Below are 27,281 nucleotides of genomic sequence, written 5' to 3'. Positions count from 1 at the left end.
ATGTCCGGCTGAGACAAATTCGACTCTGGATAGAAGACCGTGACAATCGGCGTAGCGCCCAGAACCATATTCTTCAGATTACTCGATCCATTGGCGTTGACGAACCCGTTCGAGTCCACGAGAGTGAGCCTATAATCGCCGTCGGAATTTGGGCAATCCCCATTGCCGCTTGCGCTGGAGATATTCTGATTCGTAAAGGCTATCAAACCAATTAGCCCCTACAATGTGACGAGGTGATCGATTCAATTCTTACCTTGGAAGTGCAACTCCCCTAGGTTATAGTTCTGGCACGCAGTTGGCCGATCGCCAGCTGTTGCCTCTATCAACTTCTTACACACGTTCGATAGATCATGATCATTCTGGGGCATCAGTTCTCCTTGTGCAGTCCTGTTTACTAGGGCCGTCAAATCGCGGACGCAATCGTCTGAAAGTTCCTGAGTACGTCTACCGTCCGAGATGGCGTCCGAGGAGAGAGGCTCGGAGGCGCCATGGTAGAAGATACTGCAGGCTCGAAAGGACCCATTTTCAATGGCGCCAGCCTCTGAGCCAAGGCCGAAATAGAGATCGCGTCTGATTTGGATGAGATCGTTCTGTCCCGTGTCATCAGAGCTGTTTTGGATATGGACGCCAAGCGTTCATGAGAGTTGGGTCGAGCCATTATTGACCAAGGGTGAAGTGAAAAATGCAGTCCCAGATGCCGAAGACACGTCATCTGCTGCTATGCAGTACGATAATGCATGGCTTTCGAGTGAAGGGTTCTTGCCATTCAGATTGGCTGTTCCCAGAGAGATCAAGAGAGAGGAGGATACCAGAAACGGGAGTCTCGTTACTGTTGACGGCCGCATTGTGAGAATAGGTGATGCATATACAATTCACTTGCCAGATTAATGAGAGTAGCGATGTCTGAAACTCAAGTCAGCGCATTTGGCGCTCTCTTAGAGTACTTGTGCGACATCGACGCTGGTGGGGGCAGTGCACCAAGGCAGACTCAACAGATGACGATCATCTGCTTTCAATGTTGGTCTTATAATGATTTCCAACTGCTAACATGAAACATTAGCTGATATCGAAGCTAATTCCCAGCGGCATTAGCTTTGCTGACAGTGATCGCCAGGCATGGCCCAATGGACGGGAATACACTGATGCAGTCTAACTAGATACATATCAGCAGCCAGGCATGTGGTCTTATGGGTAATAGGCCACCTTGATTAAGGAGCAGAATTACCCGATCCTCCCACCTCTCCTGCATGATCTGCAGAAAACGGCCCACTTATTGATGCCCTGGTTAATTGATCCATCCCAAGTTGTTCCTATTCCAATCATTAGGGCAGGCTGCTAAGGTTCCTGTTCCTCAGTCGCAGAGGTAACCTGAGATAGTACATAAGCAATAGAAATCTAGTGTCACAGCTCCAAGAACTGCTCCAACCGCATCTCCAAAGATGTACTACCATAAGTAAGAACCTCCACCATCACCGGCCCTCCTAAACTCAGGCGTCTTCACCTACGACAAAGACGGCATCGGAGTGGGAGGACTCGAGGCTGCTCTTCCGCAAATATGCATCTACGGACTCCCTTTTTCAGGCAAAGGCTAGTGCGTCGGGATTATCAAAAGTGAAGTGGCTTAGTCACTATACAGTCGAACGGCAGGTGAAGCAGACTGCATACTGAAGTTGTCGGTGCTTGACTTGATTGACGGCTATCATTTGGCCGGGTAGTACAACTGAAGCGCTCTCAGTGAATGGAGCGCCAAAGGATCTGTTGATAGTTAGGTCACTGAGATTTCACCTAGAGAAACCAGCGTATAAAGAAGAAGTTAGGCAGCCTCTTCTGTCCAGGAGGATAGTGGTGCACTCCTCTCCCGCGCTGGCGATTAGGTCCCCGAGGTGCTTCTTGCTCTTGGGATTGATGAAAGGGCCAACTCAGCGCCCTTTTCGAAGCCTCCGTTGACGTCCAGAGCCTTGGCTCGTTCTATCATCTAAGGCAGCCACTTATCGCTCACGCCAATCATGACCACTGTGCCGATAGCCATGCAAAGCTGGCGTGCAGACGCTGCAAGAAGCTCCACCTAAGGCATTGATAGTCTGTTTGCGTTGAAAAGCACGGCAGCGTGGTTCATGACACCAAGGTTGGCCTGTACACGCTTGCCAGTGGCGCACCCATGAGTGTAGACGTACTCTCCAGCACGATAACCTCCAAGAAAGCTGATCATGGCCGTGAGCTCGTGAGGGGCTATCCAGGATGAGGTTGACGGCCTTGGAATATCCGTGGATGATACTAATAACGCCGGGAGGAAAGCCGGCTTCCTTGGCCAACTCGGCGAGTATCATGGTTGCGCCGGGACACGCTCGAGGGTTTCATCACAGTGTTGTCGTGATGGTAGCAATAGGACTACATCAGAGAAGATTCATGGCGGAGATCTACGCTCATCAGTGCCGACCATAGAAGAATGCATATCGGGTAACACACTGAAAGGGAAGACGGCAGCGACAACTCCCAGGGGTTCCTTGTAGCTCCTGATCTTCATGCCCTTGGAATCTTCCAGGGTCTCATTGGTGCTCTGAGAAGTGGTAATACCACAGACAGTCTCGGCGCCCTGCAGACCAGAGAGAACATCACCCTTGGCATTAGCAGAATCATAAACCTCTCGTCTTTTATCGAGTGCAACTTGATTAAGGTCACAAACGTCTTCGACTCCAAACGGAGTAGTGGCCGCGTTCAAACCGGTTCTCATTGAAGGAACCATGCTGCGAGCGCTGTCCCATGATTCACTGCACCGTCTCCGAGAAGAACAGCCTCCTAAGTTGACCTATTGCGAAGATGAGTCTGATGACGAGTCTGATGGCTATGGGTCGAAGTCGAAAAAAAGCAAAGCAAGCGAACCATCAAGGGGACAAGCCATCGGACCCCGGCTGGGTGAGGCCCCCAAACCGAATCATGTGTACCTCCAGTGGGAGGCCCGAGTGGTTGATGCGTACATCAAGGTCGACCAGGGCGACAAACACACCGGATATCTCGACTTTGACGCTTCAAAGGCAACCGCTCACGGAGAATGGGCCTACCCGGCGATGTGGAGTAAAGAAAGCAAGCTTGCTTCCTCGATCTATAACCGTGGAGATCAACCTCGAGAGACGCCGACGACTTGGAATTACTGAACCGAGAAGGGGTAACGACAAAGAATGCAGGCAGCGCTGGGGCGGTCGGTGACTTGTATAACATCAGGGAAGAATTGAAATCCATTGCTATATACAAGCCAGTTCATTAAAAGCAGGCTTCAGCCTCTAATCTATCTAATGCTTCGACCCGAACGCCGATGAAAATAGAGTTTCTTTTCATCCTGAGAGAAAAAAATTAACAGCTTGACCCAGTCAAGTATTCCCTCTAGCAGAAACGCAAAAATAACGGAGGATGTGATGACACATATTATTCTTAACAACGTAGGAATGTCTGGTAGGTGGGAGAGTCGGTTTGCTCGCTGAACGGATAGCCGAGGTCGTTGAGGAAGGCCTCGAGATCCTTTTTCTCGTCATTCGGACACTGAATGCCGGCCAGTACCTTTCCGACATCACCACCATAATTGCGGTAGTGGAACAGGGAGATGTTCTGGTTGGGCCGGAGCGTCGTGAGGAACTTGGCCAAGGCTCCTGGACGCTCTGGAAATTCAAACATGAAGAGACGTTCATCCTTGACGTCGCAGCGTCCTCCAACCAGGAAGCGCACGTGTCGCTTGGCAAGCTCGTCGTCGCTCAAATCCTTGGCGGGCATGCCGGCCTTTTCGAGCTGATCCATAATCTTCGCCAAGTCTTCGCGACCTGTCAGCGCAGACAAGGAGATGCCCATCAGGACATCGGCGGACTCGGCCCGAGCATAACGGTAACTGAAGGCGGTTACGGCTTGAGGAAGGATCACCTCGACGAGGTTTGCGAAAGCGCCAGGCTTCTCGGGAATTTTGACGCTTAGCAGCGCCTCCTTTCGCTCTCCCAGAGCAGCACGCTCAGCCACAAAACGCAAGCGATCGAAGTCCATGTTTGCGCCAGATGTGATGGCGACCAGCTCCCGGTTGGTGTCGGGGCTAGGGTTCTGGGAGACGTACTTCTTGAGACCTGCGAGTGCCAGGGCACCAGCGGGCTCGATAATAGATCTTGTGTCCTCAAACGCATCCTTAATGGCGGCACAGGTCTCATCGGTTGAAACCAAGATGACATCGTCAATTACCTCACGAGCAAGACGATATGTTTCCTCTCCCACAGTCTTCACAGCCGCTCCGTCCGCAAACAGTCCAACCTCCCGAAGGAAGACTCGAGATCCTTCGCCCAACGACCGGGCCATGGCGTTGGCATCGTAGGCCTCAACTCCGATGACCTTCACATGCGGCGCAATGCGCTTCAGATAAACCCCGATACCGGCAACCAGACCCCCTCCGCCGACAGCACAGAAAACAGCTTCGAGTTTCTCCAAGTTTGCCTGACGCAGAATTTCCATTCCAATGGTACCCTGTCCTGCAATCACGTACGGATCATCAAAGGGAGGAATGCTGGTCAGGCCGTGCTGCTTCTCCAGTCGATGAGCTTCCTCCTTGGCAGCGTCGAAGTCGTTTCCGTGAAGGATAACACTGCCGCCAAGACGCGCAACATTCAAATGCTTGATGGCAGGGGTACCCGAGGGCATGACGATGGTCGCGGGGATCTTGAGCTTGCGGGCGGAAAATGCAACGCCTTGTGCGTGGTTACCTATATACCTGTCAGCTCTCCTCGAGACGAGTGGTGTACCACATTGAAAGGCTCTGACCTGCGGAGCATGCAATAACTCCCTTCCACCGCTGCTCGGGGGATAAATGCGCCATCTTGTTGTAAGCTCCACGGAGCTTGAAGCTGAATACAGGGAGCAAGTCCTCCCGCTTGAGCAGCACCCGACATTCTAGACGGTTGCTAAGATTGATGGCGTGATGGAGAGGTGTCTCCTGAATAACATCGTAGACCCGTGACGTCAAAATAAGGCGGAGATACTGCGTCGCAAGTAACGGTTGGCTGATTATATTCGGGAAAACAAATCCATTGGGTTAGGAGCTTACATCTGGGTAGCCATTGGGGAGCAGGAATGCATTTGGGATACCCCAGTCTCGGGATACGCCCAGCGCGGTGTCTTGGTCCTTCTCTGAGGGGGGAGTGGGAGCGGCGGTGTACTCAGTCAGAGCGAGGTTGCTCAGCTTCGCAGTGACCGGAGTTGTTGTACCGTTCGTGGCAGATTGATCGGGCATAATGGGGGCCTATATCTCAAATCAAAGACACTGATTGCGATTTAGAGTCACGAGAACGCAATCCAAGGAGTCGGCGGCGAGATTTCAAAAATTCGCCGGCAGTGGCACAATCACGCCTTCGACAAACATTAATCCTTCCCGGGGGGCTACCTACCCTTCTGGAATGCCGTGATCGGAGCGGAATTGTTGACTCATCAGCCCTCACCTTGAGCCCTAATTTCCCTGCAGGTAAAGGTATTTTCTGCGACGTCTTGTGGAAGAATTTCAGTCTGATCGTCGAAAAGCCTGGCTAACTATAAAGTCCTGGCGTTCAAGCGACTTAGTCTTCAATGGACGTCATTCTCGAATTAGATATAACCGTAGGTTAAGCTTGTCTTTCTGCGGGCTGTGTATCATTAGTGGTTCCTAGATAAAAGTCGACAATCTCCAATCACAAGAGCAGAAGCTCACATCTATACCAGTAGTTAACTACCTAGACGAAGGACTTCCCTGTCCATTCTTCGCTGTGATACTTCTTTTCGCCAGCGTACAGATGTGCCTCAGGTGTAAATAACTTCAAATCGTTGTCAGTGAATAATGTAAAAAACACGACTATGGTAACGTACGATACGGGTACTGAACTTTACCATCAAGATCTCCGACTTCTCCGCAATGGCATGTTGCTTCCATAAGTTCGATAGATCGAGGCGACATCTGCCTTCCTTAATTCAATCGTAGGGGAGACTGTTGAAGGAAACAGTCTGCTTGAATCATTAATTACTCCATTTACTTTTCATCCTTGCACAGCCTGTGCCATTTGCGAGTGCTCTCCCCCATTTTCATTTCCATCCCAGTCGTGGCGTGTCACCACCCGAATCAATTCCGCGAAGCTTGATAACTTTCCGGCGGATCTGACGACTTACCTTGTGATACTTCAAAGACAAAATGCTCAACGAACCCCTTCCTTCCTCGATGGAGGATAACCCGTACGTATCGATCAAATTCATCCGCTAACTATGGAGACGCGGAGGAACAGGATAACTAACCAGTCATAAACCGCCAGCCAATTCAAGGAGGAGACTTCTCTCCAGAAATTCCGCAGACGCCTCAAGGAGGAACCCTTGATCCCGCTAGGTGAGTTGAGTTGAGATACGCAACCTCGGTAGCTCCGAGCTGATACAGATTTTTCGCGTCCAGGATGCGCCGCCACATGTTACGCCCTTTACCGCGCCTACAGGTCGATGAAGGCCGGTGACTCGGTCGAAATGAACAAGATGTTCCGTGCTCGTATCTACGCCCAATTCTTTACACTCGTCGCTGTTGTTGCCGGAGGCATGTACTACAAGACAGAGCGCCAGCAACGGAGGGAGTTCGAGAAGATGGTGGAGCAGCGGAAGGCACAGGAGAAGAGGGATGCTTGGTTGCGTGAGCTGGAAATCCGAGACAAGGAAGATAAGGACTGGAGGGAGCGTCATGCTGCCATTGAGGCTGCTGCTAAGGAGGCTGGCAAGAGGCCGGCGCCGAAAAAGCTTCCAGAGCAGGACGCTGCTCGGTCAGCTATTGAGCCTGCTGATGAGAGGTCTATCGGTGTACTATCTGCTGTGCGAGATTTATGGATGCAGCAAAAGTGAACTTGACATTACGAAAATGCGTCATTTACCATGTGGTACCTCACAATAACATGTACATATATACATTTTAGGGTCCTGTAAGAGTATGAGAAACTCTCCTTCACCAGCCAAGTTTGAGCCAGACCAGATGCCTTGTAGCAGAAACGACCATGGATCGACTCCGACAAGATCGTTTCAACTCGCGATTTGTTCGTCGATATACCGTTTCATAGTTTCGAACTCGGCTTTCCCGGTCTGCCAATTGGTCAGCCGGCAAGGTTAGAACTCAGGAGCAATGCCTCGTACCGATACGAGATATCGTATATGTTGCTTTATACAAGCAAGCAACGAAATTAGCCATGCGCTTCTGAGCCGTTGTGCAGATACTCACCAAGTCTGTTACGTTGCGATGCCGCTCAAATCCTGAACGAGCATAGCTGCGCAGCTCATCCCGAGTAGACGATTTGGGAATCTCTTTATGTCGAGACATTCATCAGCTTGCAAGGCTCAACATATCATGGCAACTAGAATCTAGACTTCCAAGTACGGGAAGACTAACTGTTCAGCGCCCTGACTATCTCGCGCCATAGACCGAGGACCCGCTGTCTCTGTATGAACTAACAAGCGCATTAATATAGCTTATTTCATCGACGCTTGATATGGAGATGTTACATACATGGTCCAAACTAACTGCCGGCTTTCTGAGTTTCGAAGGCTGGCCGCGGGAGACAGAGGCAAGCAGTCTCAAAGATGAATGCATCTTTTCATACCCTGCCTAAGTCTTGATACAGAAAGTTGACGACATTGACCATTAAAACGCCCCAATCTACTTCAAGAATGGTACCATGACATATTTAGCTAACAGTAAACCAATGGCGGCCGGAGGCAAGGCGGTGAAGTAAATTCTCAAGGGTGTATTGTCTTGTATGATACAGTTACATATAGTACCTACCTACATCATAGGTGGATACACCTCTAGTTGAGACTTGGTGGCTTTGAGAGAAAAAGCTTCATGTATCTACTCTGCACCCCATCACAAGTCAAAAAGATCAATGATAATGATATTGTCTAATATGGGAATCACATGAAGGCAACGTCAAATTGACTTGATGGGACGCCTAACTCTGTTACCTCCATTAAGCCCGTTAACACCGAACTACTGTATGGGAAGGTTGTGCAGATAACCCCCTCACATATTTAACCCTGTTACCTGGCTCATCTATGAACTTGGCATCTTCGTTGAGATAGGCAAGTCCGTATTCATCGCCTAATCAATCAAAATGCCGTCGATTTCATTCGTCGAAGCCGTCTTGTCTGCTGCTGAGAAAGATAGCTCCAAGCTTCTTGGCCTGGCATTCGGCGAGCAACGCATCACAACGCCTGGGCAATACCTTCCCAGAAGTGGTTAGTAGGCTGAAGGAAACAATGATCCAATGACTGATGCATGAAATATGTATCTAGATGCACAGAAAGAGCCCCAGATCTCGTTCAACGTGTCATCTGGCACCTATATTGTCATCAGTCTGGATATCGATGCCCCATTTCCATCACTGGGCTTCCTAGGACCCATCCTTCACTGGATACATCCGGGATTTAAGCCGTCGACGGATACCACTGTCACGGGCGAGACCATCTTGACAACGTCTGCCCCTTTTGTTGCGAACTATATTGGCCCTGCGCCTCCACCAGGCAGCGCGCCGCACCGATATGTTTTTTTGCTGTACGAGCAGCCGGAAGGGTTTAATATCGAGAAGCATGCCCCAAAGAATGGAAAGCCCGTTGGTAACTGGCAGAGGATAAGGTATGATCTGGGTGCATTCGCGAAGGAAGTGAACCTGGGGCCAGTTTTGGCGGCGAACTATTTCCGCAGCAACTGAGATTGGATCATTTTGATTGATTCACAACTGAGATTATCATAATATTTATTGCCATAGTAATTCCCAGGCTGTCCGTCATGTCAAACTTACAGAGTACATGCGCAGTAGAAATGGTTTGAACTACCCCGATCTCATTGGTTGTAGCTGAAATGATCACGTGCCTTGTTCCTGGCTTCTCCGAACTTTTTTTCGGAGCAGAAAAAAGATCGCGACGCTGAGAGCATCAGCAGCATCAGCACTCCCCAGTTCCCGTGGTGGTGGTTGACAATCATGCGGTGCCCTTCTCTTGCACGGTTACCCAATCGTGCCCTATCTGGCTTGACCAGATCGCCTGTGCGTCTTCAGTCTCAGAACTTCTTGTATCAACGATGCGCGTCGACGGCCGCTCTCCGTTCACCCATCGCCGGTCCGGCTTATCAGTCGGTTTTCCACAGGCACAATCTGCAACGACGGAATGCCTCCGCTGCTACCACTGCCGCCGTGTAAGTAGTTTTTATCTCTAGTGGCCAGTGGATTGCCCTTGAAATTGCTAGACTCCACCTTGTTTTCTGTATGTTCAATCGCTAATCTCGCTCTTCTGTTCAGTCTCGAGGCAGCTGCTTCCAATCCCGACGGTCTGTCTCAGGAGGCAATCATTGACAACCTTGACCCTGCTGAAGCGATCAGACTGTCGAGGCTCCGGAACATTGGTATCGCTGTAAGTTACCTTCCGCGGAATTGAAGCATTCGCGTGGAGATGGAGACGCAGCATCTGACTAGTACTTATAGGCACACATTGACAGCGGAAAAACCACCTGTACCGAACGAGTCCTCTTCTACACTGGTCGGATCAAGGCCATCCACGAAGTTCGCGGTCGTGACAATGTTGGTGCCAAGATGGACTCGATGGATCTCGAGCGTGAAAAGGGTATCACTATTCAGTCCGCAGCGACGTTCTGTGACTGGATAAAGAAGGGAGACGATGGAAAAGAGGAGAAATACCACATCAACCTGATCGATACACCAGGGCACATTGACTTCACCATCGAAGTGGAGAGAGCGCTGCGCGTTCTGGATGGTGCTGTTATGATCCTGTGTGCTGTGTCAGGTGTCCAGTCCCAGACTATTACGGTCGACCGTCAGATGCGCCGCTACAACGTTCCTCGAATTTCATTCGTCAACAAGATGGACCGTATGGGTGCCAATCCTTTCAAGGCTGTTGAACAGATCAACACCAAGCTCAAGATCCCTGCTGCTGCCGTTCAGGTGCCAATAGGCGCTGAAGACGAGTTCGAGGGTGTGGTCGACCTGATTCGTATGAAGTCCATTTACAACGATGGACCGAACGGTGAGACTGTCGTGGTTAAGGATGAGATTCCTGAGAAGGTCAAGTCGGTCGTGGAGGAACGGAGGAGGATGCTCATCGAGACGCTTGCCGATGTCGACGACGAGATCGCTGAGCTCTTCCTGGAGGAGACTGAGCCTACGGAGCAGCAGCTCAAGGCCGCTATCCGCCGGGCAACCATTGGCTTGAAGTTCACTCCCGTCTTCATGGGTTCTGCACTGGCCAACAAATCCGTGCAGCCTATGCTTGATGGTGTCATCGACTACCTCCCCAACCCATCGGAAGTTGAAAACCTCGCTCTTGACCGGAAGCGCGACGAGGCTTCGGTCAAGCTTGTCCCTTACAACTCCCAGCCTTTTGTTGGTCTTGCTTTCAAGCTGGAAGAAAGCAACTTTGGGCAGTTGACCTATATTCGCGTGTACCAGGGTACCCTCCGCAAGGGCGCCAATGTCTTCAATGCTCGCAACAACAAGAAGGTCAAGGTTCCTCGCATTGTTCGCATGCATTCCAATGAGATGGAGGAGGTATCGGAGATTGGAGCCGGTGAAATCTGCGCCGTGTTCGGTGTGGATTGTGCCTCTGGCGACACTTTCACCGATGGACAGCTCGGTTACACCATGACTTCCATGTTCGTGCCCGAGCCTGTTATCTCGCTTTCTATCAAGCCCAAGAACAGCAAGGACTCGGCCAACTTCTCAAAGGCTATGGCTCGTTTCCAGAGAGAAGACCCCACCTTCCGGGTGTCCTACAATGCGGAGAGTGAGGAGACTCTGATTTCTGGCATGGGTGAATTGCATCTTGACATCTACATTGAGCGCATGCGTCGCGAGTACCGCGTCGACTGTGTGACTGGCCCGCCTCAGGTCGCGTATCGCGAGACCATCGGCAACCGGGTCGAGTTCGACCACTTGCTCAAGAAGCAGTCAGGAGGTCCTGGTGAATATGCCCGCGTCGTCGGCTGGATGGAGCCCACCGGCAAACTCGAGGACAACAAATTTGAGGAACAGATCGTTGGTGGTAGTATCTCTGAGAAGTTCCTTTTCGCTTGTGAGAAGGGTTTCAATCTTGCTTGCGAAAAGGGTCCGCTCATCGGTCACAAGGTGCTTGGTACCAAGATGGTCATCAACGATGGTGCTACCCACATGACGGATTCGTCCGAAATGTCGTTCAAGAACGCCACCCAACAGGCTTTCCGGAAGGCTTTCATGGAAAGCAACCCTTCTGTCCTTGAGCCCATGATGAAGATCGCTGTCACCGCTCCTGGTGAGTTCCAAGGTGACGTGATCTCTCTCCTCAACAAGCGTAATGCTACGATCAATGATACCGAGACCGGTGTGGATGAGTTCACTGTGTATGCGGACTGCAGCTTAAACGGAATGTTCGGCTTCAGTACGCATCTGCGTGCTGCCACCCAGGGCAAGGGTGAATTCACCATGGAGTTCAGCCATTACGAGAAGGCTCAGCCTCAGTTACAGTATGTACAATCTTTCTAATGTGCCGCTCTGAACAATCACTGACAACTTCTTACAGGAAGGAACTTATCCAGAAGTACCTGAAGGCCCAGGCTGACAGGCACAAGAAATAAACGCTATGGCTGTCATCACTTGTCGTTGCGCAGTCGTCTTGATTGCAGTCCCTGGCCGTTCCATGCATATCCGAACTGGACAGTCTCTTACGAATATTCTTCTGCTCAAGATGAAGCTCATACATACCCTCTGAGCATCTTGACATTCTACTACTACTACAGCGATCTGCTTCTCTCCACGTGTATTCTCATCTCATGTCCTCTTCACCTTCGTGCCCAAAGCATTTGGAGCCATGTATTACTTTGCAATATAGACAAACCCTGTGGGTCTTGTGAGGGATTCTCTTTGGCTTTTGACAATATACCTTGTTATAGCAGCTGGGAAAACTGAATTCTAAGATACTTAGGCTCAGGCTCCAGAACATCCACTGGATAGCTGGGCGGCGTGCTGTCTCAATTGGAGAAATGGCTTTTGATGAAATCCACGACCGCGATATAGTCGAACTTTGGGGGTCGGAGTCTTTATGACATTAGTAAGAAGGTCAGTTCCTTCGTATGTATCTATCTATGGCTCTGTTCCCAGAGGTAAATGTTCCTGCCTAGGCTACCACAACTGGGGGAGCCATGGAAGAAGTGAATGGGAAAGGGATAGGGGTAGGCACGGTATTCACAATGTCAAAATGACCTAAGATTTTGAGAGTATAGAAATTTAGCGGCAAAAAAAAGGAAATCCTAATCATAAGTAGGTTATGGGTTCTTGAATGTGTTACTGAACGTCCCCCCACCTCCCACAGGTATCATGGTCTAAGTGATGGCTGTAGATGAATGAGTATATATTGGGACAGGTTACAGAAGCTAACTGTCAAGCTATTTCCGGAGTCGTGGGGGAATATCAAAGTGTACTATTACTCCTCGAATGCCCTGAGCACAGCAAGAGCAGCAACAGAGAAAGTAGCGACACGGTTATGACCTAGAATGTATCAGTTATATCTTTCCCTGTGAACAAGAACATTGAAACGAATCTGCGACATACCACCGTAGCCTACACGTTCCCATCGAACCGTTTTCACAGCGTGCTTCCCGGACCTGTTCTCCCAGATCTTCACCTCGGTCGGACCGCCCTCTTCCTTTTTCTGGTACGCAAGGGTGCCGGGGGCGTCTTTCTGGTTTTCACCAGTGGCAGCAATCCAGACACTACGTCCTTCGTACCAGGGGATCTCGACATCATTGAATGCATGAATGATTGCGAGATCCAGATTTTTGCTGTTGTACCCTGCCTTCGCGTCTTCCTCAGCCGATGGTCCGACGCCCGTCAGGCGTGCAAGACGAGCAGCCGTGTCCCAGTGGTCGACGATATGGCTTCTCACCCATCTTTGTACGCGAGGGTACCCAATCAAGGGAGAAAGCATCGGCGGCGTAAGACCTTTGAAGCTGTAGGATTCGATAAGGTTGCGCATGTTGCTGAATGATGCGAGGAGGACCACACCGGCGAACGGTTCGGGATCATTAATGGCGGGTTGCACAGCTGCGGGATCTGGCGATCCAAATGCATAGCGCTCAGCGACTGCGGCGCTCACAGCGGTTCCCAGGCTCTGTCCCGCGATGACAATTCTGGAAGGCGGGATGTTCAAAGGACCGGCGGTCAGGAAATTGATGAGGGAGACCCCATCGGTAATTAGGCCTTCTTCCGTTGGGGAGCCGGTGGACACTCCAAACCCACGATAGTCAATTGCGAAGACATGGACGGGGTTGGAGGGACTTGACAAGCCCAGAAGCATGCGATAGATTTCAGGTCTCTGAGCGGAGCCGAGATGCGCGGCATTGCCGTGGACTGCAGTTGAACAAAGATTAGTTAATGTGCACCTCATGATTGTGTCGCAAGCGAAGTAACCAGTGCGCTTACAGTTAACAACTACTCGAGCGTTAGGGTCGTGGGCTAGAAACTTGAAAGCTGGGGTCTGGGTATAGTCGTCAGCTGGGCCAGATGGCTCGTTTGCGTTCAGTTCCTCTTCGTGCTCACGGCAGAGGTGTAGAGGGAGTAAATGCCAGCCATAGATTGTCTCATTATCGGGGGTAACCAGATTGAACGGTTGGACCTGTGTTTCTGGCCAAGTCAACAACGACCACTCCATGGATAGCTGGGCCTTCCCACGTACTCAGGAACCCAAAGCGCTCGACCTGGTTCACATCCTCCCACAGAGCAGGGTTGACTTTGTTCGCATACAGGGCGCTATGCGCATGGCGCCAGAATCGTTAGTCGTCGCGTTCGTAGAAATATGGATAAGCAAAGCATACAATCTTTGGACATTGGGCCATGTGAGCGCGCAGATGAAGCTCACATAGACCAGACCTCCAGCGGCCAGCGTCCAGTAGGCCTTCTTGAAGATCGGTTGTAACTCAACCATTGTGAAGTGGGATCCGATAGCCAAATCCTATGAGCACGCAAGCATATCTCTCAATGTGAGCTTCCGAAACAGAGTATGCGAGCGATGGTCTAAAAGATAGGAAGCGTGCCTTGGAGATCCACCAAACAGAGGATAGATAAGCCTTTGACGGGGAGAAGATACAATATCAAAACCTCAGGATAGATAAATAACCATGTTCATGTTTAGGAGTCACTGTGAAACATCTGTACAACGAGAGAAATGGCAGTATAGAACGATGGCGTAGTAGTAGGAATCTTAGAAAACAGCGTGATTTCATCGCCCGTGGTTTCTCCGCGTTCCTTTTTCTTTCTTCTCCGCAACTCACCCTCGCTTCCTTCATCTCTTCCCTTGCAGCCACTTACAGAGCCGTCGGAGATGCTTTTGATCTCCTCTAGCAAGGTTCTTCCTCGGCTGCCCCGTGTGTGATAGCTCAGCATGGCTGAGAAGCGCAGACTCTCCACCCGCGACCGTCGCGAGCCTTCCGCGAAGAGACGGCAATCCGAAGCCGCACCTCAATCTCAGGCTCAGCAGGGCTCTTCTTCCAAGAAGAAGGGTTCTACACCGAGCGTGGCTCCTACTCCCCAACCTCCTCCGCCTGAACCAGAGGTCATCGAGAAGCCCCTACCGACGAAGATCAAGGATGGAGAGGCTCTCCCAACGCTGTGCGCGCCGCAACCCGCCGACCTTTCATCCAAAGAGTATCAGTCAATTGCCGAGAGGTGCGTTCTTCCGGGTTCCATCGAGTGCAGTGCCTTCGTTTTGTGATTGCATCTGTTTGAGTGCGGACTTGAACTGACGTGGTTTCTTTGTATCCTACAGTGCTGTCCTTCTCGCCTCTCTCGAACGATCGAAGAAGAAATGGCTCAGCGACGGCATTCTAGAGCGATACTACACCAAACCCAAGAAGTCCAAAAGAGAGCAGCTTGAAGGCAAAAATCCCCCCAAGGAGTCCATGCTGAAAGTTGGACCTTGCAACATCGCGATTGGGCCTCACCTTTTCGATGCTATGCTGTACACCGTCAAAGATCCTAACGCCCCGCCACCGATTCAATACACTCCCCCCCAACGGCCGATGGTTCACTATGGCCATCCCAACTTCCAGCAGTACCATTCCTATCCACATCCACCACCTCCTCAACAGTCGCGTCAGCCCGCTCATTACTCCCCCGCCCACTCGGCTTCGCCACAACCAGGTTACCCCCAGGGCAGCCAACATCCGCCTCCACATCCTGCTCGAACACCCACTCATCCGCCTTCTCACAATGCTCCTCGCCCCCCCTATACCCCTCAGTCAGCGCAGCGCCCGTCTGCGTCTCAACAAGCACAGCCCTCTCAACCTCCAAAGCCCAGTCCGGACCCGGTCATTCAAATGCTTGCAACGCGAGCTGCTTCAGACCCTGATCTCAAAGCGCTCATGAGAGTGGTTGCTAGCAGCAAGGCGTCTCAGGAACAGCTTCGAGCGTTTCAGGCTCATATTGATGAACTGAACGCGATCATTCGTGCGAGAGAGCAACAACAACAGCGACAGCAACAACAGCAACATGGGCAAGCTCCAGGCAGTGCTCAATCGCAGACACCGCGCCACACGCCGCAACCTGCACAGCAGGGAGTTCCACAGCGACAACCTCAGCCTTCACCGGTGCAGAACTCTCAGCAATTGCGACCAGAGCAGCCGAGTCCAAAGCCGGGCCCGTCGCAGGCCCAGCCAGGCTCGACCCACCAACATCGGCCACAATCACAATCACAGGCTAAGCCGCAGCCGCAGCCGATGCCACGAGTGGAAGTCCAAATTCCCAAGCCCTCTCCAGCGACGAAGTCTGCAGTACAGAACTCCAGCCAAACTCCAACCAAGCAACCTCAAACACCCAATGCTCAGAACTCTGATACTACTCCCCAGGTCAAACAGGAGCCGGGAACGATCGCGACGAGTCGACCGCCCCCTGGTGGAGTATCTAGTCCTAGTATCGCGGTAGTCTTGCCTCCTCCAGGCGCAGCTTCTACTCCTCATCAGCCAAATTCGAGTCCTGCAGTACGACCAATGAACCAGCCTCCTCCGAACCACACTCCAGCACCGCGGTCAAGTGGCCAGTACCCGCCATTCCAAAGCCAGTCTCCTTCAATACAGTCACGTCCACAGCAACACGGGTCTCCGGCCTACTATCGTCCTGCTCCTCCCCCACCTCCTAGGGTGGGCTACAAGTCGGTTGTCTTTGAGTTTACCTCACCATTAACGCCCTACGGAAGTAGCACTTCAGGTCACGCAGGCTCAGGAGACCGGTATTTGTTTCCGGAGTACTCTATTTTGGAATGGCTTCCTGGCGGAAACACGGTTCTAGCGTCCTTCTTGCTCATTCGGAAGGTGGACCCCAACACACCGTTTCCCATAGAAGATGCTTCAGTGACAAGCACATCCCGAGCCAAGGGCAAGTCGACCTCCAAGTCGAAGAAAGCGGACAAGAACAAAGACAAGGCAGCGGAAGGCGGGGAAGGCAAAGAGAAAGACAAGAAAGAGAACGGCAAGTCCGATGAGGGCGCCAAGGAGAAGGATAATGCTCAGTTATCTAACAATCAGGATTCCGCTACGGCCGCTACTGACTCGGCTAAAGGATCAGACAATAAAGGCAATCAGAAGGCTCAGGCGGAAACTCCGAGCAAACCCGACTCCAACAAATCCAAGGAGTCGAAGGAAGATGCAGACAAGTCGAATCTTAAGGAGTACTACCAACCCGTCACGATACGCATCTACAGCTCCAACCCGAAGATACTAGAGCCTCTGGCACGGGTGGTCAAGCCAGCAGATGAGGTGCGCAAGTACATGAATGAAGTAATGGACCGCGCAGAACGTGCCCCCGAGGGATTCCTGGCCTTACGCCTTCCGCGCGAGAACAAGGATGAACACGAGCCCGAGGACACGAGAAAAAGCGGAACTCCTGCTCCTGCCGCAAATTCAGGCGCGCGCAGTCGGTTCCTAAAGAGTAACGCTGCGGATGAGGAATCAGAGATCGAGAACATCAATGGACCTGTCGAGGAAGTAGAGGAAGAAGAGGAGTTAAAGGACTTTTATGGGCCCCCGACTGGTCTCACGCCCCTAAGAGTATGAAAAGGAGCTTTATGGCGAGCATTCAGCTCTCATAAATCATGTATAATATATCCTGTTTGCTGTACCTCTGTAGCATCAGAATTCATGAACCCCAAAATCAAATGCTTTCTCCATAGCATGGGAACTCTCCTCAAGTGCGCTATTCAAACCAGGACACGGTATGAATCATGGATCATGCCGACAGAAATCACTGCCCGGGAAGAAGTATTAGAGGCTTCCACCCCTTTGTCCAGGCCTATCACCGATCAACCCAGCAGTCTCCAGAAGCCATCGCGCGCCCTCCGCTGCAGGATCCCCAGCTCCGGCTTTCAGATTGAGGTTTCGTCTCCGTTCAGCCTCGCGAGCTTCAAATTCCCACTTCGCCCGCTGCAACTCGACTGGACTCTGCCTCGACAAGTCTGATGAGGATGTATCCGAAGGATCAGGAACCAAGCCCCATATTTCCATAGTGTAGATGTCTATCTGTTTTCTAACAGTTTCTTCCGACATTGATGTAGTAGCTGGGGGGAGGAAAACGCCATTATGACCGATGGACGACATATAGAAGGTTGCAGACTCGAGACTGGTGTCAACGGTCAAGCTGCCTGCTCCAAGAGGCGTAGGTGTCAGGAGTTGACTTCGGGATGGAGGTGGAATCTGGCATCCAATCGCTATCCCCGTACTGGTGGAGAAGTATGCTACAGGGGCGTTGGGCTTCTGCACGGAGGGTGAAGGATTCCCTTGCAAAAGCTGATGCTTTGGCGAAAGTTCAAAAAGACAGGGCAAGGCTGAAGAGTCAGAAGGCTTCGTTGAAGAATGAGACAATGGTGCAGATTTCCAGGGCTGCGGAAGGTACGCTCCCAGCGTAACCATGCCCTCTCCATGTTCGGACGATTCAGAGACAGCACCCTCGAGGAGGAGTAGTGTGCCAGCGTTCCATGTGAGCACGTTGTGAGAGAAAGAGGTTAATGATGAGCCGTGCACAGCGGTTGAGAAAACAGGATGCAGACGCATGTTGCCCCGGAGTAGATTCGCGTTCGAGGTAGGAGAAGGCAGGAAGAATGAAAGATGAGATACAACACTCGGCTTGAGGATACTCGATTCAAAACCCCCGGGAAGCACGATTGTCGATGGAGAGGGTCCTGGACTATCTGATGGCTTTTCAATCGTGTCTGTTACTGTTGCGTCAGACCGACTCTTTTTGGTCATGTCCAGGTTCTTGCTGAACAGAAGATGTTCGAAAAGGGGCGTCAATGGATCAAAGAGATATGGTAAAGCGGTTGAAGTAATGTTTGCGAATGATCGGTAACTGATACCACCATCGGAATCTTCAGTACTGAAGGCAGCCAGAATGGTATCGGCCTCTTTTCGAATACTCTCCATTCGAGCCTCGTTGAGGTCCGAGGTATACAAAGTCACGGGCTCCAAAGTCTTCAAAGGTGCAATGACAAGAAAGAGCATCAGAAGACGACGTAATGTAGCGACGGATATACGAGCTTCATAGACCTTCTTATCGACACGAGAGTCGTGCTTGAACACGTCAATAGCATCCAACGATTCCAAGGCCGCCAGGGCGAGATCATCATCATCCTCATCCTCATCCTCATCCCCGTAGTCATCGTTGGCAGGCGCATCGACCTCAAAGCCTGTCACATGCGGTTTGACAGTATCATCTGTCTCCCTACATACATCCTCCGTGTCTGGAGACGTGCTGACATTACGTCTCCCAACGTCAGCGAGACTTCCGAACAAGAGCTTGATGCGGTCCTTGCGCCCTCGTCGTAGAACTCTCCCATACCGTTCTGTTAGCAAAACTGCAACCTTTACCATGGCCTCGAAGGTCAGAACACTCGGAGCCAATGTATTCTGAAAGGGGAATGCGCCCAAGTACGAGACCATCCGGAAGATCACCGGTCCAGCATCAAGCGGACAATGGGAATCGCTACTGTCAGGAATACCGAGGAAGTCTGAAAGGATCTTCTCGTTCCAGTACTTCAAGCCTCCTTGATCAATTGCGCGAGAGAAGAAGTTATCTTTGAAGTGAGTGAGCTCCAGCGGAGTGAAACATTTGGTCGCGAAGCGCTCAGCCAGCACATGGCTCAAGTGTTCTGTTTTTGAATTAGACTGGCTTGAATCTGCCTCTCTTCCGGTGCCAATCGTGTCGAGGAAGTGTACGTTGCCAGGAGTGGATGCAATGGGGGAAGGCAGAAACGATGATGGTCAAGACTAACCTGGGGTCCCTACGTGGCCCGGAAGCTCAGTCGACTGGCCGACACCCATATTGAGCAGGTGGATAGAACAAAGGATATCTCACAGAATGGAGCAATTTTCAGTGCAGATTCCAGTGCATACAGTCGCTCGATTGATTAACACCTCATCGGCCCAGTCGAGGAAGGGGTAGAATGGGCTGTTGGGTGCGGTGGAATGCGGAGTACTCCGTACTTAAAAGAGGAATGGGAGTTTACGATAGCAGTCAGCTTCAGGCTGCAGAATCGATGGCCAAGACAATATTATTCATAATTATCCATATCTGGAGAACCAGAGAGAGTCCACCAGGCTAATCGGCTGGATGGACGATATGGTTGTTGACGCAAAGGACGCACTAGATAGTCTGGACCGTCCATGTGATGCAGACGTCACGGAAACAATAATAATTGGGTTGCCTTGGCGCCTGGGGCACTCCACTACATGGCAGGTCGCTGCCCCAGGCATCGTCGTGACCGTGAAAAGAGATCTACACTCAGGCATCATCTAAACTCACAGGTATGATTGGAGATGGGGTTATCGTAAGAAGCAAATTTTCATGGTATTTCGCATACCCAAATTCATGTCACAGCGAGAAATAGGTATAAGATGCGATCATCAACGAGGCGAGAGGCATGGTCCATGCGGTGAGAATGTTTTACAGCATAACGATGCCAACGCCTCCCATTCTTTTCTCATCCGGCAGGTTCTTCTCGTTAACTCCTCCAGGAACAGGGGCGGTGCGATAGTTGTAGAGGTAGAAGTGAAGCTGCCCATCGCCAGCTCCAAATTTGAGTTGTTCGAGGAACAGAGGGTTATCGTGAAGCGTAAGTGCGTTGAACACATCAAAGTGCGCCTATCAACACAATGTCAGCTTCGTAAGTCAACTCCAGGGAAATGGCAGTGGATCCCTGTAGTTACCTTCTTAGCCAGGATCAGAGCGTCATTCATCAGCATCAGCAGACGCTCTTTGAGAGCCTTCATGTTATTGGTGAAAGCTGTTTCGGTTGCATAGTAGTACAGGTAAGCAGCACGCACATTGTCATGCTTGGGATTCTGAATGACGGTGGATTCGAGGTTGTAGAAGGAAAAGAAGTCGGTGATCTTGTGCGTTTCAGGGTCCTCTACCACGTATGCCCAGACGACCTGCTCTTTCACCGTCTCCGGCTTGTGCACGAGCCAATGGTCCACTTCCTCTCGCGTAAAGGCCTGGTTCAGCGCAAACCGCGACAAGTATCGCTGCAAAAGATCATGCACTGTGTCAATGTCTTTGGGCTCCATGGGGCGAAGACCGGGGGTAGAGGTAGTACTGGGCAGGTGATTCTTGGTGATCTGGCGCGCCTTGGTGGATCCGGCAGGGAGAGGCGAGAAGCCGACCTCGTAAAGCTTCAACCAGTCCAAAGGACGGTGGTAGTAGCGGCATGAGCTGACAGGAGTGGGGAGCACCACACCCGCAGTGTAGATGGCTTGGTAGATGCCATTGAGGTAGCAACGACGGGTGATTTCTTTGATGAGAACTGGGGTCAAGCGCTTCGAGCGGAGCTTCTTGTGGATGCAGAGGAAATTGATCTCGACGACCTTGAGCTTTTGATTGCGCACATTGATCTCTGTCGGGACACCGCAAATGGACGCTACCAGTTTGCGCGACTTCGTAGCGCGGACACCGACATGCCATTCCTTTTTCCAGCCAGGCGACATAAGAGCCCTACGGTCAAAATTGTCAGCGCTCAAATAATCCACACCCTCCCAAGCCGGTGAGAAACAGATCCCTCGGCCGCGTTGTGCACCCACCAGTGTAGGAACGACTGCGAATATCTGAACCGGAACATGGCATTGTCGTCCTCTACGTAGTGATACGTCAACAAATCCCACAGCTCCTGCAGCTCAGTCTCGTTTGTCAGGTCGAGTGTCGCCCATTCAAATCCTTCAAGCAGCGCATCCGGTTCCTTTGAGACCTTTTCAGGATCAATGATCTTGATAGGGCCCCCAGTATCGGTACTCGTCTCATCGAATCGGGGCACAGGCTGCGTTTGCCAAAACTTGTACGAAGCCATATCCTTCTGGTTCTTCCCGGAAACTGACAAGCCTGTCAGCAATTCGGCAATGTTCATTTTGCGCATTGCCTCCGCCGCCTTGTCTTTGTCCATGCCGGCCGTCTCGTTCCTGAGAGCGGGGTTGTTTTCCAATAGCGACTCCGCCATCTGAGGGGTTATGTTCACCGCGCCATCTTTCTTTTCGGAAGACTGGCCCTCGGGGGCCTTGCCCTTGCGATCCTTAGAGTCGGACATTACCTCTGGAGTGTGGAGAGCGAGGAGGGAGGTGGTTGAAAATCGAAGGCGCGAAAGATAATGGATTTCGGGAAGGTTTTCAGCGACGGCCCCACGTCTTAGTCTTAAGATATACACTGATGGTGGGAGACGTTTCGCGGGGGACCACTATTATAGTTCAAGTCGCGTTTAGATTAACTACAAGCACCTAGGTAAAATCAAATGGTACTGAGTATGGATTCGGATCAAGTGACACGTATCCTCTTCAGGGCATATGTTACCTCATTTCATAAGTCTTACAACCTCCCGCGATCTACTCCGTAGCTACTTAGTGTTCATGTGCTCATCAACATCTGAATAAACCTCGGGAAAGAAATGTACGGAATTGAGCATCAATCCGTCTCAAATTGACTCCGACACATAGGAGGAAAGTGCATATTGTATCAAATCGCTATGCATTATTCATGTTCAATTCAATAATAGACCAAAATATCCACTGTGGGCACGATTTAGAATGAGAGGTCTTGTTGAAAGCCGGTCGAACGCCTCCTGGCCAGAAGAGTATGATTCTACACGAGACCAAAGACAAAAAATTCCATGGGGGTATCTTCGCGATGTTGAAAACCTTTTGACAGGCAGAAAAGATGCGGATCCTGAGTAATGTAATGAATTGTGACAGTGGCCTTATTGTGAACAAGGTTTGGTCTCGATAACGTCAAGGAAACCTCCAACCAGATGTAAGCTACCCGTGACAAAAGTCATGATAGGGGCCTCGTCATGGGCTATAGGGCCTCTCTCCTGTCTCGCAAGCTCCCGAGCAAAGTCCACGGCCTCCTCGATAGTGCCAAAGACCTTAACTTCCGCCTTTGGGTCGATGGAAGTCCATTTCTCTGCGAGGCCGTTCTGGACTCGCAGTCTTTCCACATCAGATGCATTCGTGTTCATGCTTACGAGGTCCGGTCGGTACCCGGCGTCCTTGTATGTCACGTTGGTGCAGAAAATTGCATGGGTAAATGGGCTCTCCGACCCTAGAGCACTTGAGAGGGTTTCATGGAGCGCTTGGGCAAGAGCATTACTGTCGCGCGTTTGTTGGTTGAAGATCAGAAGCCTCAGCTTCCTCTTAGCTGCAGCGCTCGATGACGAATTATTCTGAATCTGGGAAGCAAACCATTGGCCAGCCAGTTTGATGCTCTCCAGTGTATGGCCGCCATCGATGTACCATGTGATGTCTTTCTCACGTCTGGTCTCGCATCGGCCGCCCAATCGAGCCGATTCTAATCCCTTGCGAAACTTGGGTGGTAGAGGCCTCTCCATAAAGTCCGGGGGGATATCTTCAAGTCCCAATTTCGCAAGGAACTCGGCGGCAGTAGCTACAGCCAACGATGCATTTGTATATTGAAAGTCGCCGGCAAGGCCAAGCTTGAGCTCACTGCCGCCATGGAGTTCACGATGCCCAGACACAATCTGCAGCTGCGTTCCCTTCTCCTGCGCACGCTTGTGTAGTACTTCCTCGGCACTGGGGGGTTGAGGTGAACTGAAAACCTTCACGCCTGGCTTGATAATTCCACCTTTGTGCCAGGCTATCTCCTCTATCGTGTTCCCAAGCAAAGCGGTATGATCGATCCCGAGGCTTGTAATGGCAGTTGAAACAGGCCGATCAATCACGTTTGTGCAATCGTACTCCCCACCGATTCCGCACTCGATCACTGCGGCATCCACACCTTCACTGATATACGTATGAAATGCCATCAGTGTCAAATAACGGAAGTATTGTGGTTTCGTCTGTGGATCTGAAGGGTTCTCCCCTGCCACTCGAGCAGCCTCCTCCAAGCGGTCCCATACCTCGAAAAAGTATTGAGCGAACTTTTCCTCGGAAAGAGGGGCATTGTCGATTTTGATGCGCTCGCGGGCAAATCGCAAGTGAGGGGAGGTATATAACCCAACTTTGGTGATTTTTGGGGAAGAGCTTTCCAACTCGGGTGACTGCGAGACAGTATATTGGGAAAGGATAGACGACACAAAAGCTGAAGTTGAGCCTTTGCCTTTCGTGCCCGCGATGTGAACGAGATTTAGTTGGTCCAGATCAGAGGGCTGCACAATTTTATAGACATTCCATCAGTACATGGCCATACGTATTTTAGGTGAGCAAGGCTCTGCCAAACTAATATCACAGATGGGATGAATACGCACCTTGTACCCGATGCGTCGGAGCCACTCGATGGTCTCCGGAATGGACCGTAAATTCATATTCTTCCTGTCTTTATTCACCTGCTGAATGGCGGCGAAGTTGCTCTGCAGTAAATTCAGCGCCGAGATGGCAGCCTAGTCCTGAGATCAGCATTATTGGATTAATGGTGCAGGGTCATAGACAAATGACCGCCAGAGCGTTACTTACTTCATAGTTTCGAGCCATTGTGGATGATGAGCAGGACAAAAAACGCAGCTGATTACTAAACGGGAAGGAGAACATGAGAAGTCTCGCATCAGAGATGAATATGAAAAGCCCTCCTGGAGGGCGGGGAAAGCACAGAGTGCAGAGATGTGAGGGGATTATATGATCTACCTATCTTTTTTTGTAACCTGTAAGACCGCGAGTCTCCAACGCTCGGAGATTATTTTGGGCCTTCTCTATCAACAGCATCACGTGGGGTCAGTCCAATTCTATCCTCATCGACACGTTTCAAGTATAAAGACTGCAGTGTAGGTCCAATTAATTCTAATTAGAACATACGGACCACCCAATGGAACTATAACAAGACTAGGGCGCATTATGCAAGGAAAGGAAGCCTGTATGTAATTACATCTGGCTGGAGGAGAAGCTTTGAACCTTGAATCGAATGGTAAAATGAGAATGATTTGATATGATTAATAAGTAAAATAAATGATTTGAAACAGAAGAAAATCGCAAACAGTTGTCTAGAGTAGAACTACAGAGGAGAATATGCCATGGACATACGTTATTATGACGAATAGGGATAAGACGACGATTTTAGAGAACAGGGGACGAATCACTCAATCCTGGTTTTACCCTCTTCCAAGAAAACCAGGCGAGCATTGCTGTAACCTCTTTGATGCCTTCGTGCAGGAAGAAATTGTCCAACGATTGGGTCGGAACGTGCTTTAATGAGTGCATCCTGATAGCCTTCGGATCCAGCCGTAGGAGTATTCAGTTTTGGCCAGTTGACCTACATGACCAGAATGTTAGTGACGAACGACCATGCAAACAATGGTGTAAAGGTGAAACTTACATAGAGCATGCCATGTGCGAAGATGAAGCGTGCACACCAGGCCGAAACAACTACCCAGAAAAAAATGAATATGCGGATAGGCCAGACGGCAGAGTCCGGCAACCGCTTCGTGAAAATGGAAACAAAGATCATGAACAGGCCTGCAGCAAGAATGTAAGGGATTGACTGAATGATTAGCGGCCTGCGGTCAACGAAGAGCTGGATGTTGCCAAGAGCAGAATCAGGAGGCAGATAGGTGCCCAAGAACACATCAAACCCGTCTTGTCTGGGGCCGTCCAGGAAGTTGTTGCGGATATAGCGGGTAATAGAATTACACAGATCCTGCACCATTCCAGCCCGGGTTCTTTGACCAGTGCGCGTGAAGTCCGTCTTGAGGGCTCCTGTGCCGGAATAGGCTTTCGAGACAACATCGGCATTATCAGCCCAAATGTTACGAAACAGGTTCTCAAACTCCCGATCATCGTTAGCTGCTTCTCCTGGACGAAGGACTCCTGCGTCCATGAGCTGCCGCGACACAGCCCATCGCCCAAGCATACTCTGCACCACATTCGTCCGGTCAAGGCAGTCCATGCAATTGGTCCGGACGACGCTTGACTGAAGGGACCGAATTTCTAACAATCCGCCAGGGGCACCGGGGTCTTCAACCCCACGGAAGTAGCCGCCTCGTGAGAGTCCATCGACAAGACGTTCTAAAAGCAGCTCAGCGCGATGCCATCTCAGGCCTTTGGTCTCATTGTGGAAATCGAAGTAAATGTAATGCAGGCGGTCCAGTTCTTTTTGCTTCTGACCGGACTCTACCACATGGACTTTCTCGGAGGTGTTTTCATCGGCCTCGGTGTCCTCGATCGAGGAAGACACCAATATGCGTACCAGCTGCTCGTAGGCCGTCTTCACACGCTCTTCTCTGCCTTTTTGGTTGACAAGATTGACCATGTAATTCTCGCCGTAAATTCTGATTTGCTCCGAGAAATGCTTGCGTGCAGCATCAACAGCTGTCTCCACTCCGCGAACCTGGAGTTTCGGTATGTACTTGAGGTTGTTCACTTCGGCCCAGTAGACGGGTACACTTCCTCGGGTCTGGACGAAGGACATGATCTGGAGATCCTGGCCTGAGCCACCGGATTTATCCTTGGCCATAGACTGTCCCGGCGCAAAACCAGAAAGCCCTCCCGCCGCATCATTGAGTATCACGATCTGTTCCGTCTCATTATAGTTTGAAACATGGCCGTGCTCGTCTATGCCGCGGGAGAAGTATCTGGTTCCACCACGATGCCTAGACCTCCTGGTGATAAGGGCAAAAGTAAATGATGTTGATTTGACCCTGGCCGGGGTAATACGGAGCATTCCAAATATGACCGGGAGGATGAATGGGTCGGCTCCCGGTTGGGGGCCGTAGCGCAGACCAGTCGCATCATGTGCCCCCAGACTAAAATCTATCAAGTCCGATTGAATGAAACGATTCCAGAAAAACCGATCGTCAGCGCGCTTCCACAGGGGAAGGCTGGGGTCACTCTGAGATTGACGCTGGAAGCTGTTGGTAAGATCCAATGCATAGGAGAAATACATCGGTCCAGTTCGGAGCAATTCTTTCAACAGTGCCAGGTAGGTGTCTTCATCATGATCGTGCAGTGGACGCTCACGGAGGGGCAAGAACTCGGTGGCGGCGACCTTGTAAACCATGTGTCCACGAAGTCTACCCATGGGCTGGGCCTTTGTTATGACTATAATGTATTTGTCTGCAACACTTAGCATGGAAACTGAGATAGGACGTAGATGACATTTAACTTACCCAGTTTGAGCTTGATCATACCCAGGATACCAGCGATGCTAGATATGCGTTTCGCGCCGGACAGGGTACCATCCGCAAGTCGCAGGTCGCCAGTTGGACGGTCGACAACGAGCGTCTGAGCATTAGGTGATGATGGAGAAGTGAATGCATAATGAGAGGGAGAGGCGTGCAGGTTGATGTCGCGAAAGGGCAGCACAGAAGGAGCCATTGTCAATGTCTCCCAGTGTTGAGGGGGCTGAGGCTTGAGAGGATATGGGTCGGTCAAACTAAACAGAAGGAAGGTTGCGATAGCTTGAGTTTCGGAAAAGGGAATGAAGTGAATATCAACGCATAGCGTGTATGTATTTTAAAGGGGAAAATAGTAATCAACCAAGAGAAAGAGAGACTGAAAGAAGAAGGCTGGAGATGATTTTCCCAGCGAGAAAGGGAACAATCATTCAGCACTATGGTTGATAAAGTAAGGTACCGTGTGCTCCGTCCATCCCAAATGATAAGGCCCACCCTCGAACCTGAGGTACCTAGGCAAGACACAAGAGAGGTAAAATATCTCACTAGTACCACCGTACTATAAAATCAGAGGCCGCAAGTTGCATTATTACCTATTACTGCCTAGGTACTACCTACAACTACAGGTACGTAGGACTAACATAAATACGTTC

The 27,281-nt window shown here is 50.8% G+C and overlaps 12 protein-coding genes across 12 annotated transcripts; 6 read left to right on the top strand and 6 right to left on the bottom strand.

The window, feature by feature from the left end:
* Positions 1-579: 579 nt before the first annotated feature.
* AFUA_4G08160 (uncharacterized protein) lies at positions 580-1,668 on the top strand (the record flags this gene model as incomplete). Its single annotated transcript, XM_746917.1, has 2 exons — positions 580-846; positions 1,513-1,668. The coding sequence occupies 2 exons, from the start codon at positions 580-582 to the stop codon at positions 1,666-1,668; spliced, it is 423 nt and encodes a 140-aa protein (XP_752010.1).
* Positions 1,669-2,238: 570 nt separating this feature from the next.
* Positions 2,239-3,152, top strand: AFUA_4G08150 (uncharacterized protein; the record flags this gene model as incomplete). Its single annotated transcript, XM_746918.1, has 2 exons — positions 2,239-2,429; positions 2,675-3,152. The coding sequence occupies 2 exons, from the start codon at positions 2,239-2,241 to the stop codon at positions 3,150-3,152; spliced, it is 669 nt and encodes a 222-aa protein (XP_752011.1).
* Positions 3,153-3,215: 63 nt separating this feature from the next.
* AFUA_4G08140 (threonine dehydratase, biosynthetic) lies at positions 3,216-5,910 on the bottom strand. Its single transcript, XM_746919.2, has 5 exons — positions 5,881-5,910; positions 5,705-5,807; positions 5,069-5,632; positions 4,786-5,002; positions 3,216-4,727 (listed from the first exon to the last, which is right to left on the bottom strand). The coding sequence occupies exons 3-5, from the start codon at positions 5,252-5,254 to the stop codon at positions 3,427-3,429; spliced, it is 1,704 nt and encodes a 567-aa protein (XP_752012.1). The 5' UTR covers positions 5,255-5,632; positions 5,705-5,807; positions 5,881-5,910; the 3' UTR covers positions 3,216-3,426.
* A 268-nt stretch (positions 5,911-6,178) lies between these two features.
* On the top strand, positions 6,179-6,864 carry rcf1 (respiratory supercomplex assembly factor RCF1; the record flags this gene model as incomplete). Its single annotated transcript, XM_746920.1, has 3 exons — positions 6,179-6,219; positions 6,297-6,367; positions 6,431-6,864. The coding sequence occupies 3 exons, from the start codon at positions 6,179-6,181 to the stop codon at positions 6,862-6,864; spliced, it is 546 nt and encodes a 181-aa protein (XP_752013.1).
* Positions 6,865-7,846: 982 nt separating this feature from the next.
* Positions 7,847-8,802, top strand: AFUA_4G08120 (YbhB/YbcL family Raf kinase inhibitor-like protein). Its single transcript, XM_746921.2, has 2 exons — positions 7,847-8,247; positions 8,305-8,802. The coding sequence occupies exons 1-2, from the start codon at positions 8,124-8,126 to the stop codon at positions 8,718-8,720; spliced, it is 540 nt and encodes a 179-aa protein (XP_752014.1). The 5' UTR covers positions 7,847-8,123; the 3' UTR covers positions 8,721-8,802.
* A 117-nt stretch (positions 8,803-8,919) lies between these two features.
* Positions 8,920-12,058, top strand: mef1 (elongation factor G). Its single transcript, XM_746922.3, has 4 exons — positions 8,920-9,202; positions 9,306-9,417; positions 9,489-11,518; positions 11,575-12,058. The coding sequence occupies exons 1-4, from the start codon at positions 8,991-8,993 to the stop codon at positions 11,627-11,629; spliced, it is 2,409 nt and encodes an 802-aa protein (XP_752015.2). The 5' UTR covers positions 8,920-8,990; the 3' UTR covers positions 11,630-12,058.
* Positions 12,059-12,371: 313 nt separating this feature from the next.
* AFUA_4G08100 (alpha/beta hydrolase) lies at positions 12,372-13,974 on the bottom strand (the record flags this gene model as incomplete). The annotated part of the gene is made up of 5 exons (XM_746923.3): positions 12,372-12,539; positions 12,603-13,400; positions 13,473-13,673; positions 13,726-13,799; positions 13,865-13,974. 5 exons carry the CDS (start codon positions 13,972-13,974, stop codon positions 12,475-12,477), a joined length of 1,248 nt encoding a protein of 415 aa, XP_752016.2. The 3' UTR covers positions 12,372-12,474.
* A 456-nt stretch (positions 13,975-14,430) lies between these two features.
* Positions 14,431-17,095, top strand: AFUA_4G08090 (uncharacterized protein; the record flags this gene model as incomplete). The annotated part of the gene is made up of 2 exons (XM_746924.1): positions 14,431-14,714; positions 14,815-17,095. The coding sequence occupies 2 exons, from the start codon at positions 14,431-14,433 to the stop codon at positions 17,093-17,095; spliced, it is 2,565 nt and encodes an 854-aa protein (XP_752017.1).
* A 200-nt stretch (positions 17,096-17,295) lies between these two features.
* rtc5 (TLD domain-containing protein) lies at positions 17,296-19,354 on the bottom strand (the record flags this gene model as incomplete). The annotated part of the gene is made up of 2 exons (XM_746925.3): positions 17,296-19,182; positions 19,306-19,354. 2 exons carry the CDS (start codon positions 19,352-19,354, stop codon positions 17,303-17,305), a joined length of 1,929 nt encoding a protein of 642 aa, XP_752018.2. The 3' UTR covers positions 17,296-17,302.
* Positions 19,355-19,976: 622 nt separating this feature from the next.
* AFUA_4G08070 (glycylpeptide N-tetradecanoyltransferase swoF) lies at positions 19,977-21,606 on the bottom strand (the record flags this gene model as incomplete). The annotated part of the gene is made up of 3 exons (XM_746926.1): positions 19,977-20,174; positions 20,240-21,023; positions 21,110-21,606. 3 exons carry the CDS (start codon positions 21,604-21,606, stop codon positions 19,977-19,979), a joined length of 1,479 nt encoding a protein of 492 aa, XP_752019.1.
* Positions 21,607-21,996: 390 nt separating this feature from the next.
* Positions 21,997-24,177, bottom strand: AFUA_4G08060 (tetrahydrofolate synthase). Its single transcript, XM_746927.2, has 3 exons — positions 23,981-24,177; positions 23,776-23,907; positions 21,997-23,676 (listed from the first exon to the last, which is right to left on the bottom strand). The coding sequence occupies exons 1-3, from the start codon at positions 24,053-24,055 to the stop codon at positions 22,270-22,272; spliced, it is 1,614 nt and encodes a 537-aa protein (XP_752020.2). The 5' UTR covers positions 24,056-24,177; the 3' UTR covers positions 21,997-22,269.
* A 129-nt stretch (positions 24,178-24,306) lies between these two features.
* Positions 24,307-27,245, bottom strand: AFUA_4G08050 (putative phosphoinositide phosphatase (Sac1)). Its single transcript, XM_746928.2, has 3 exons — positions 26,623-27,245; positions 24,834-26,569; positions 24,307-24,770 (listed from the first exon to the last, which is right to left on the bottom strand). Exons 1-3 carry the CDS (start codon positions 26,828-26,830, stop codon positions 24,594-24,596), a joined length of 2,121 nt encoding a protein of 706 aa, XP_752021.2. The 5' UTR covers positions 26,831-27,245; the 3' UTR covers positions 24,307-24,593.
* Positions 27,246-27,281: the final 36 nt, after the last annotated feature.

Source organism: Aspergillus fumigatus, chromosome 4, assembly GCF_000002655.1.
Source record: "Aspergillus fumigatus Af293 chromosome 4, whole genome shotgun sequence".
NCBI classification, from domain to species: domain Eukaryota; kingdom Fungi; phylum Ascomycota; class Eurotiomycetes; order Eurotiales; family Aspergillaceae; genus Aspergillus; species Aspergillus fumigatus.
Note: the sequence above shows the minus strand (reverse complement) of the source record. Positions and strands in the feature narration are given on the sequence as shown.

Excerpts from the sequence above, each read along its gene's own strand:
- AFUA_4G08140 (XM_746919.2), bottom strand. The coding sequence starts at position 5,254 with ATGCCCGATCAATCTGCCACGAACGGTACAACAACTCCGGTCACTGCG. Across the intron at positions 5,003-5,068 it reads TCCCCAATGGCTACCCAGAT|TATCTCCGCCTTATTTTGAC; the intron begins GTAAGCTCCTAA and ends CTTGCGACGCAG. Across the intron at positions 4,728-4,785 it reads AGTTATTGCATGCTCCGCAG|GTAACCACGCACAAGGCGTT; the intron begins GTCAGAGCCTTT and ends ACAGGTATATAG.
- mef1 (XM_746922.3), top strand. The coding sequence starts at position 8,991 with ATGCGGTGCCCTTCTCTTGCACGGTTACCCAATCGTGCCCTATCTGGC. Across the intron at positions 9,203-9,305 it reads GCTGCTACCACTGCCGCCGT|TCTCGAGGCAGCTGCTTCCA; the intron begins GTAAGTAGTTTT and ends TCTTCTGTTCAG. Across the intron at positions 11,519-11,574 it reads AAGGCTCAGCCTCAGTTACA|GAAGGAACTTATCCAGAAGT; the intron begins GTATGTACAATC and ends AACTTCTTACAG.
- AFUA_4G08060 (XM_746927.2), bottom strand. The coding sequence starts at position 24,055 with ATGTTCTCCTTCCCGTTTAGTAATCAGCTGCGTTTTTTGTCCTGCTCA. Across the intron at positions 23,908-23,980 it reads CAATGGCTCGAAACTATGAA|GCTGCCATCTCGGCGCTGAA; the intron begins GTAAGTAACGCT and ends TCTCAGGACTAG. Across the intron at positions 23,677-23,775 it reads TCCGACGCATCGGGTACAAG|CCCTCTGATCTGGACCAACT; the intron begins GTGCGTATTCAT and ends AAAATTGTGCAG.
- AFUA_4G08050 (XM_746928.2), bottom strand. The coding sequence starts at position 26,830 with ATGGCTCCTTCTGTGCTGCCCTTTCGCGACATCAACCTGCACGCCTCT. Across the intron at positions 26,570-26,622 it reads TATGATCAAGCTCAAACTGG|ACAAATACATTATAGTCATA; the intron begins GTAAGTTAAATG and ends TAAGTGTTGCAG. Across the intron at positions 24,771-24,833 it reads TCGCACATGGCATGCTCTAT|GTCAACTGGCCAAAACTGAA; the intron begins GTAAGTTTCACC and ends CTGGTCATGTAG.
- AFUA_4G08120 (XM_746921.2), top strand. The coding sequence starts at position 8,124 with ATGCCGTCGATTTCATTCGTCGAAGCCGTCTTGTCTGCTGCTGAGAAA. Across the intron at positions 8,248-8,304 it reads GCAATACCTTCCCAGAAGTG|ATGCACAGAAAGAGCCCCAG; the intron begins GTTAGTAGGCTG and ends ATATGTATCTAG.